The sequence below is a fragment of the Clupea harengus genome, chromosome 13 (genome assembly GCF_900700415.2).
Source record: "Clupea harengus chromosome 13, Ch_v2.0.2, whole genome shotgun sequence".
NCBI classification, from domain to species: domain Eukaryota; kingdom Metazoa; phylum Chordata; class Actinopteri; order Clupeiformes; family Clupeidae; genus Clupea; species Clupea harengus.
Genome location: NC_045164.1, coordinates 15,680,731 through 15,691,680, shown reverse-complemented (window position 1 = coordinate 15,691,680; position 10,950 = coordinate 15,680,731). Strand labels below are relative to the sequence as shown.

Sequence of the window (10,950 nt, the reverse complement as noted above, 5' to 3'; positions counted from 1 at the left end):
AAATGTCACAGTTGGCCTGGCGTTAGAAGAAATTGTCCAAAGATGAATACAAACCACAGGTGTCCAGAGACTAGATTCATTGACATGTATTTAGATGAATACAAACCTAATGGTATTTTCAAAAAACTTCTAGTTTCATAAAACATTCCTTGAAAATGATATATTTAATAATGTTTAATTATGTTGATTTGCAAGTGACATAAAAGGAATTTCTTGAACTTGAGTAAAATCTGAATTTGTACACTACAAACTACAAACCTGACATACATGAATGTATTCTAAAACTTGTCTTGTTATAATTGAAATATGCTGCATCATGCGGTCATCCAGAACACTCATCAATAGGAGTCACTAGCCCCCTATGACGACTTTCATCCACAACACTCATCAATATGAGTCACTAGCTCCCTATGACGACTAGCTGGATACTGGATTCTGCAGTTCGGACACTCCAGAAAGCTCTCATCCAGGGGGTTGGCCACTCTTGGTGATGCATTGAGCTCCTGAAAACTCTGTCTGACTATCTTCTCTGGCCCAGGATCGGTCCTTTCCTCACAGGCACCAGTTGTACTCTGAACTTCATCCAACTGAGGAAAAGTTCAGAAAAAAAGGGTAAAAACAGCATAGACCCTTATAGACAACAAAATAGGCCATACACATACTAACCTTGTCCTCTAATTTGGAGATGTAGTCCTGAGCTTTGCTCAGATCTTTTAAAACCTTGTGAAGGTGCCTCTGCAAATGTTGTTTCTCATGCGTCTGCTCTTCTACATCCTCAGTAAAGTGTGAAACCTTGAGACAAAAGGTTCTTTGACACAAATACAGCCACTGAAATGTCCTTTAAGGAAAGGATGTAAATGTGAAGAGATAGTCTGTGAGTTAAGACCCGTGGCTCTCAACCAGTGGTATCAACCTGCTTTCTGAGGTTAATTTGCTCAACAGTTCAAAATCAATTGAAGCTCTGCCCAGGGTAGGTGCCCAAATGCATTACTGGGCCACGCACACAAGGGGATTAGACCCAACCTATGGTTTCTATTTAACAGTGGGGTTGTATTCAATTAAGTGATTAATAATGAGATACTCAGGCGGGATTCCAAGGACATGCCAAAGGCACTGAGGGATGCCGTGTGCAGCTACTATACCTGCTTCTCTAGGAGAGCAATCCTGGTCTGCTCCTCATGCTGTTTCTGCAAGACCTCTTGCAGCTGCATCCCCTTCAAACAAAAATAAGTATTTCAAAGCAACAGAAATGTTAAATGAGCTGATTTGAACGCAATGAAGTTCTGTAGAGGCGACACAGGGCCTGAGGGCAGGTATGGGCTATTAATCATCTTCTTTTTTGGTGGTTCAGTGGTACCAGTTCTTACAAAGACAACAGGAGAGAGTAGTGTAGCAAGTATTCTCTTAACACAGGAACATTTTACAGGAAATACTGATACTGTCAAATCAAAACGTCACTGTATGTTATAATTCACCTTCTTCAGTTCTCTCTTCTGGTCTTTCAGCTGCTGCTGCATCTGACTCATCTGGCTCTGCTGGTCCCTGATGCAGTGTTGCACTTGATCAAGTTCACACTGCTTGACCTGGAGCTGGTTTTGCACCTGTTCTAGCTCGCTCCATTTGCTGTCAAGAAGGTTCTGCATTTCACTCAAATCTCCATTCTTCTCTTTCATCTGGTGTCGCACCTGATCCAGCTTCTCCTGCTTGTCTTTGATATACGTCTGCACCTGGTCCAGATCTTTCTGCTTGCTTTGGATCAGAATCTGCACTTGGCAAACCTCTTCCTTTTTGTCAAGGAGCTCCCTCCTCACTCGGCCCAGTTCTGCCTGCGTCTGAGAAATGCTCTGAAGTTCCTGCTTTAGCTGTTCTTCACAGCTCTGCAGGGCCTCGTCATACTGCCTCTGTGCTTCCCTCATCTCTGTCATGTCCAAACATGTAAAACGTTTGAGCTACAATTAGTCACTAGATTGGCCATCACATAATTACAATATGCAAACATTGAACATGTGTAAGTGCGTGTGTGTGGCGGGAGGGGGGTGGGGGTTTAGGGAGTGTGTTGGTGAAATTCTGGTCTCGCTGCCACAGTCCCACGCCAACACAAAACTACAACAGGTTGCACTCAAACATAGTGGCGGTTGAAATAGGAAATGAAGCATAAAATTGTGAACCCGAGAAGGCTACAGTACAGACATTCTTTTTTAAATAAGCCCTTAAATGGTGACTTCTGGTGAATTTGGGGGAAACAAATTAAGACTTAAAAATGATGACACTAACCTTCAACAGATTAAAAGTGTTACATATTACTGCATTCAAGCATTACATGATTATGCTCCTACTGATAATTGTGATATGGCTGTGGAAAAAAATAGAATTAGGCTAAATGCGTTGCCAATGTTAGGGTACGTCTGGGGTTCGGGGCACATCAACAGTATTCCATTCTGCTGCCTCAACAGTGCACATACAAACCAAAGACTTCATCAAATTCATTACAGGTATTATCATTTGATGTTATTCAATTAATGAACTAAATGTAAAGCACAGGGAAGAGGTCAAAGTGACCATAAGTAACAGAATTCTAGAATTTTTGAATGAATCTGATTTAACACAAAGCAAAAGTCTAACACCAGAAACGAATCTCTTCTTCAAGATCGCTGGAGTTGCTGAATCACGGGACGTAGGAAGATCGCTGGAGTAGACTCACGGAACTTGGAATAAACGTTAGAGCAGGTGTCTCGTAGGAGGAGAGTCATGGATCGCAGGGAGATCGCTAGGTCGCTAAGTCCGCCGCTGTCAGTATATAAATTCAATTTCAAGGCAGTTATGATTTTTTTTATTAAAATACCTGTCTGTTTATTAACAAATAGGTTGTTAAAGCTGTTAATGCTGTGCCACTAACCATTTTCCTCCAGCTCATTTCTAAACAGGCTTTTCTCTTTCTCTCATCATTGAAGGTGTTTTTAGTTTTTAAACACCAGTGAAATTCTTGGTGTACTGATAACACAAATGAGGCGATGGCACAGGGATAGGAAGCCTAGAGCTAGTCATTCCTTGGCCTGGCACAGTAAGAACATTAGGGGACATGTGTGCCAGGTTTCAAGATCACACACTTCTATGCTGCTGGATCTTTCCAATAACTCCTTAGTCCTACTCACTGGGGTATCCAGACAATACATGTTTTGTTGCTTTGTTCTCAGATACTTTTTATACTATATATTTATTCATTTTTGGCTAAGCCACCACAAAAAACGTGTTACCCCAAAGCAACCATGGGAAACAAGTGAATTCTCACTCCCTATGTCGGGGGTGGCCAAACATCTTACTGTATATGCATTCTAAAAGCTTTTATGTTCAGTGAAGTAATAAATCAACAAAGAAATGGGCGTTAACCCTTATTGCATGGTGTTGCTTCAGGGTAACATACCCTTTTCCCCTTAATATCACAAACACAAAAAAAACACACCAATTCAAAATCCCCTTTGTAAAAAGGGATGAAGTAAATGCAACCAATAGTTTTACCAATATTTCATCACATAAACTAACCCTAACCGCCTTTTTAAAAACTCTTTTCCTCAACTGACAACATTCATGGCAGCCATATTTTTTTGTCTTCCCAAAATTGTCTAAAGTGCACCATCCTGGAGATTTTCATCAACTAAAAATTATTTTCACAATCTTGGCTAAGTTTTGATTTCCTATTTATCCAATTTTTTATGTTTTCGTGTAATATTTATTTTGTAAAATGATGAAATAGCTATGTTTGAGGTTTCCATGTTGTCATGCTTGTAAGTAATATGCCACTGAAATGTCAGTAAATCCACAATTCACTACATACCTTAATTAAACCTAAGAGTAACATGATAAATAACAATATTTTATAGTATGTTTAGTTCTTGGTAGTCACCCGTTCATGATAGAAATACATCCATATTTTGCATGTGCCCCCACATAAATGCACATATGTAGTTGTCCATATAGATGTATCTGTGTTCACTTCCTTATACAGCCAATAATAACATGACATTGTCCCTTTTCAGTGTTTAGAAAATAAACACATCAATATTCTATGGCAAAAGGGAGAGTAAGAACTCAAAGACTGAGTCGACTTTACCACTTTACATCAGTGAGGATGAGATAGACAGATAGATAGGCACTTTGGAACATTCTTTGATTTGTTTTTTAAATGATTTTTTTACATAATAAATAAAATCACATTCTTATATTCAAATGAATAACTACTATAATGAATATATTGATCTCTCCAGATCAAGATGCAACTGAAGAAAATAAAGATGATCCACTGGTCATTAACCAACCGAAATATATAGAAGTTAAGATCTTGACATGGCAAACTGGTATAAAAAGTAGAGCGCCTGCAGCTGCTGCTTCTTTGACTCCCACGCCCAGTAACACTGAACTGGTGTTGGACCCAGTAACACTGAACTGGTGTTGGACCCAGTAACACTGAACTGGTGTTGGACCCAATGACTCCCACGCCCAGTAACACTAAACTGGTGTTGGACCCAATGACTCCCACGCCCAGTAACACTGAACTGGTGTTGGACCCAGTAACACTGAACTGGTGTTGGACCCAATGACTCCCACGCCCAGTAACACTGAACTGGTGTTGGACCCAGTAGCACTGAACTGGTGTTGGACCCAATGACTCCCACGCCCAGTAGCACTGAACTGGTGTTGGACCCAGTAGCACTGAACTGGTGTTGGACCCAGTAGCACTGAACTGGTGTTGGACCCAATGACTCCCACGCCCAGTAGCACTGAACTGGTGTTGGACCCAGTAGCACTGAACTGGTGTTGGACCCAATGACTCCCACTCCCAGTAGCACTGAACTGGTGTTGGACCCAATGACTCCTACGCCCAGTAACACTGAACTGGTGTTGGACCCAGTAGCACTGAACTGGTGTTGGACCCAATGACTCCCACGCCCAGTAGCACTGAACTGGTGTTGGACCCAGTAGCACTGAACTGGTGTTGGACCCAGTAACATTGAACTGGTGTTGGACCCAATGACTCCCACGCCCAGTAGCACTGAACTGGTGTTGGACCCAGTAACACTGAACTGGTGTTGGACCCAATGACTCCTACGCCCAGTAGCACTGAACTGGTGTTGGACCCAGTAGCACTGAACTGGTGTTGGACCCAATGACTCCCACGCCCAGTAGTATCATATTTTATTATTATATAATATTTTATTTAGATATTTTAGCCATTACAGAAATAATAAAAAAACTGAAATATTAACAAAACAAAATAATAACAGAAATAATAAAAACCCAGGCAGCTGCGCTAATTGCATAATTTTTTTAACGCATTTAATATTTAAAATGAATCGCTAAAATTAACGTGTTGATTCTAACGGCACAAATTGTTTTGTTTTCAATATATTCAATATATAAAATCTTCACAATTCAAATCAATTATAATTTATTCAAGGCCATTAGCATATAGCTTAGTAGGCTAATGTTTATACAGGTGCATACTAAAAGTATTTAAGATTCTTTATTTCCCTTTGAATCTTTTGAATGACTTTTTTAATGAACGGTTAAAGTTCTACGCTAACTGCCATGCTATGCTGATTGGATAAATGAATACATTTCAACTAAACCCCTCTGTAACTTGAAGCTATGATGTGTTATGCAAAAACATACTTAGATAGGAACACATTCAATTTTTGACAACCTAAAAGTCATGTTTGTTTTTTTATTTAAAAAGAGGACAGGAAGTTGGTTTTATCACAATTTATCCTTTTGATACTGTTTAATGACGGGCTGTGAAAACATGAATGTACGGTTCTTAAGGAGTCACCAACATTTGGAAGAGCTATTTCGGATCTCTAAATTGGCCCAAAATCGGGTTAGAGTCTAGACACAGGTAGCTGGTCCAAATAGGGGAAGAAAGAGCTAAGAAAATCAGTTGAATGGAGTTTGTAAAAACTAAAGATTTCGCACAGCTATCTGAAGTAATCATGTTCTGAAATTTCACATCATTTTCCAATTCATTAGGTTTGAGTTGACAAAAACCACCTCGCCTTCAGGAGGGTTGGTATCATACTGGCATTTAAAAGTGAAAAATATTTCAAAGTTAAATTATTATTTGGATTTCAGAGTTCTCTCTACTTTGTTTGAGTTCTATAAACACACGTCAAAACATTGTTTGTGTGGGTAAAAACAAAGGGGTGTTTGCCTTTTGCTCCTTGTATGTATTTTTCCATGCTGTCTACGTCTAGTTTGTTTTCCATCAACCTCAGGCTTGATGAACTAGTGGTGTTGTGAAGGTTAACTGGTGATCACCTTCTGAATCAGGTTCTTTGTGCTGCTGCTGCTGCTGTTGGATGCCTAGACCTTGCTGTGGCTCGAGTTGGTGGATTCTTGCCAACACTGCTGTGACATAGGCCTCTCTCTGCTGATCGTATTCCAGCCACTGCTGATTCTTCTCCAGGGCCTTTTCAACAAGCAAAATGAGAGCAAGAAAGGGGAAAAGAAAGGATACCAGCAGAGAGACACTGAACTGGGAAGCTGTTCAAGAGGTACTCTTCAGAAACTGACCACATCACTTCAAACATGGAGATGCTGTAAAAAGCACAGACAGCAGAGGGTCTGCTTTGTGAGATCGCCATGTAGAAAATGCTATCACACTCACATCTCGCAGGAGCTCCTGGACTGTTTCAACATCAGATGTAGGCTTATAGACCTACAAAAATAATAATAATAAACCAAAAAGACCACTGTTTTACCTTGTTTCAGAAACATCACGTATGTACCCTTAAAACGAATATAGACATTTAAGAAAAAATGCTGCTATATGAATATTGCAGTAACCTCTGAAATGTAGAATCATGCCCAGCGTTTTCCAAACAATACTCCTGACTGGAATGATCAGTTCCTCATTTAAACACAAGCACAACATTGCCACCTCGTGGAGAGCACACAACAAAACAGCTTACTCTGTCTTTTCTTCCCCTCCCACTCAAGACCACATCCACTGTGGGATGCTGCCGCAGCCAGCCTATTTATCCGTAATATACACTGATAGGTGAAAATTCACCCTAGTTACCTCAGGACTCCGGAGATGCATATAAGTATATTTATTAGACAAACAACAATTGCAATCGGGCTCACTCCCAGCACAAGGCTGAAAGTGAAGCAAGGATAAACACATCGCGCAAGGTTTATATAGACAGAAGTTTAGTGTTCAGCAGGGATAACCACGTGGTGGATTTCTGACGTCCGAGGCACGGATGGAAGTTTTGTAAGGTCGGAAGAAGCACAGTTCGACCCTTCTTATCACTTCTGGTCTAAACATGCTCTTGTACATATGCAGACAAAGTGGCACCTAATATTCTAAGTTACACACTCGCAGAAACAAAGAAAAGCCATGTTCCTGCTTACATAAGTACATGATTCATATAAGGTCATTAATAATACAAGGCACTTGATTATTATATTCTTAAGTCATTAACAGTGTTTGGAAATGATCTCCATCATAAACAAATGCTAGCCTGGATACCAGACCGAACTTAGCCCCGCCCACAACATTTGAAGTCGGGAAGTTCGGTCTGGCATTACTCCATTGGGGAGAAATTATCTGCGGACAGACATTGCCGGACCAATCAAATTGTCAAGGCGGGCTTTATACGATGATGGACAGATGATCAACAGTAACGTAATCAAGCACGTCACCAACACACGAGTTGAATTCGTTATTCAACAAACATGGCTGCCGCTGGAGAGCTGAAATGTATAGATTCGAGTCCATTTAGACATTGACAGTGCATGCATTTTGAAAGAGGAACAGAGAAACGCGATTAAGGCATTTGTCAATCGAAAAGATGTTTTTGCCTTCCTTCCTACGGGATCCGGTAAAAGTTTAATTTATCAGCTGGCCCTGGTCACATACTACGTTGTTCTGATTGGTTGTAGGTAACCAATTGAGCGAAGAGGCATTTTTTCTCCTGGTTTGGTTAAAACACGCCCCATAATCACAGCCCAATGGAGCGATATCAGACTCATATTCTGACTAGAATTATGAGTATGACATCGTCAGGCTAAACAAATGCCATAATTTACATAGTTTTCTGCTTCATTGCTCTACTTTATTACTACATATCCACTAAGCTGTTCTACAACCAATGCCTTGAATACTGGCTCTCTCCATTTCTATCCACTATTAATTCTGTATTTCATGCACCCCCCCACCATCTCTCTACCCAACATTACCTGTAAGTCTGAAGTTTGTATGGTTTCGAGTTCATGGCACCTAGCAGAGACTGTCACCAGCCTATTCTTGATATCTTCTGTCTCAGCTTTGAGTGCCTGAAGCAGTTTGGCTCGCTCTTCAACATCTCTGGTGTGCAGGTTCATCTGAAACGATAGGTCCATTTGAGTGTAGGTGACAAAGACTGTGCTGGTGGATCACAAGCTGGTAACTAACTCAATAGACTGACTGAATAAAAAAACTGTCAATGATACCTAGCTAGCTAGCAATAGCTTTATCTGAATAACCCATTCAAAATGAGTATATCGCCCTTGTCTGAGCTAGTACAACATATAACGTTAACGTGTTAAACATAACATCATGCAGCTAGCTAACTTTGTCTAAATAACCCATTTAAAAATAGTATATCGCCCTAGTCTGAGCTAGCACAAAGGCTCCACAGGTAGGATCAATTAGGCAGCTACCACTAGCTTGCTAACATAAGTTACATTAAGATTGACAAACATAAAAAAAATCGTTTTAAACGTTAATAAGATAACATCATACAGCCAACAAAAGAAGGCTATTTATGATGTATATAGGCTTGTGTGTTAGTCCTTTTTGTTGGGTCTACGCTTAATGTTACTGGCTAGATTTTTGAGGAATGGATATCTCAAGCTAGCTGGTGTGGTAGCTACCAATATTCATATATAAACAACAAATTAGCTTGCCACCCTGTAAAACAGTTGTGCTTTTCATTCCCTTCGTTGTTAACTGATTGATTATTACCAACATCAAAACCCTATATTTAACTACGTACTGTAAAATGAACAAAATTAAGTAAATTCACCGTAGAGCAGCTCGCTCTCCACTCACCGTTGAAAGAAATATCAGGCTCAGCCGTAGCAAATATTTTAGAACACTCTTGTTCTGCCTCAATCCTCTGCTAGTAGTAACCAAAGGTTGAAGGAGCGCATAGGTGAACGTCGATAGAACCTGATGATTAACGCCATGGACCAGAGTCTCTACATGGCTCTGCTGATGACTAATGGTGTCAGGATCATTATACCAGGGAGATTTTTAGCTTTGTCAGTTCCTAGGCTACTGTAAATAAATAGCATACTACAATAACATATCATAAATAAAATGACATAACATACAACAGTGGCGTGCCGTGCCGTGCGGTCAGGGTAAGCAAGGCCGAGCTAATTCTAAAAATAGACGTGAATTGGAGCGATATTGTTGCGGAAAATATATGTAGCATAGCCCTTGTCTCTCCATTTAGAGTCTAATATTACTGTTTGAATCAAGCTTTGCCCTTACTACCCTCTTGTGGTCGTTACGCTGCCCAGCAATAATGCCTGGAATGGAAGTCAAGCTTTTCAAGCAATTTGTTTAATCCAATGGCGTGAGAGTATTTTACTTTTGATGACGTGACGGTTCTCCTTGACGAAAAGGCTTGGCAAACTGGCGGGAGATCAGCTTCTTTTGGATGTTTGCGCATGCGTACTGTATATACAGTAACAATAGTGGGGCTAGCCATACGGTAGTTGATTATAACCAGAGTGGTAGAAAAGCTAAATCTCAAACCCTGGGGTTGAAGTGTATAGGGCCAAACTCTTTAGCGTTGCCTGGCAATCTTATTTCCTTTGGTTCCATATCTCAGGAAAATAACCTACATTAAGAAGAAAATCGAAAAGTTAGGATGGCCAACTGGAATGTGGGATCTGTGTTTTTAATCATTTCATTAAAAATGTTCGTTTTCTTTAATTGGGAAATCCAGAGTCCCCCCTTAGCCTACCATTGACAATGTAGCCTACAGACGCAGGCTTTGACAGAACAGGAGCAGTGCCATATGCATTTCTTGTTTTGTTGTTATGGTCTCTGGGCATGTGTGGGGTGTGGGGGAGTGTATATTTTGTTCAATAGTTAATTTGTCACCAGATGTATTCATTATATCTTCCACCAGTTCTTGAATTTAGATCCCCATGAATCATTACATCACCTTGAGATTGAAAGTAGTGTACTTCAAACTCTGAGCTTTCTAAAATCAGCCATCATGGGTCATGGCCAAATATGACTGTCCGATCTGTTCTGCACATGTGCAGAATTTAACTCCATGTTTGTGTTGAGCAGCACACATCAGTTTTGTAAAGTTGGGATCAGTGTCATTAACTGGAGTTAGAGCATAGTGTGTCGGATCTGTAAAAGCACAGGTTGTTTGAGGATATTAAAACAGTGGCCCAGACCAAGTATTGTAATGAAAATCGGGATCACTGGACATTTACCGGAGAAACATAGTCACCATTAACACTACTCAGTATGGGCGATGTCGAGGACACCATAGACAAGTGTACCATAGATATCGGAGCTGTAACCTTGCTATTGCTGAGACTATGCATCGTAGTTCCTGGCCAGTTGTCCAGGAAAAAGAAGACTACCTCAGTGCCAAGGATCCCTTCCTTTTTACTTTTCAGTTTAGGAAGGACATGGAAATGTTTCTAAATGAATGCGTAAACAATTGCATGCCTGTTCTTTGGGATACTTTGAGCTAGCCATGGTAAAGGGGAAGAGTGGAGCGAAGTGGGGGACATGTCCTGTTTGTGTTGGCTGCTCTGGTTTTTTGGTTGTTGGGCTACAGACAGTCCCTGGATGTCACTAAGGTTCCCGGGTGTGCCTCTCTTGGAGGAAATGAGACACAAGCATTTTACATCAAATGAAACGGATAACAACTAGCA

The 10,950-nt window shown here is 40.5% G+C and overlaps 1 protein-coding gene across 1 annotated transcript; it reads right to left on the bottom strand.

Annotated features, from left to right (window-relative positions):
• Nucleotides 1-264: 264 nt before the first annotated feature.
• On the bottom strand, nucleotides 265-6,687 carry LOC105909442 (centrosomal protein of 55 kDa-like). The gene is made up of 6 exons (XM_012838072.3): nucleotides 6,659-6,687; nucleotides 6,310-6,460; nucleotides 1,476-1,918; nucleotides 1,143-1,214; nucleotides 667-792; nucleotides 265-587 (listed from the first exon to the last, which is right to left on the bottom strand). The coding sequence occupies exons 3-6, from the start codon at nucleotides 1,914-1,916 to the stop codon at nucleotides 372-374; spliced, it is 855 nt and encodes a 284-aa protein (XP_012693526.2). The 5' UTR covers nucleotides 1,917-1,918; nucleotides 6,310-6,460; nucleotides 6,659-6,687; the 3' UTR covers nucleotides 265-371.
• Nucleotides 6,688-10,950: the final 4,263 nt, after the last annotated feature.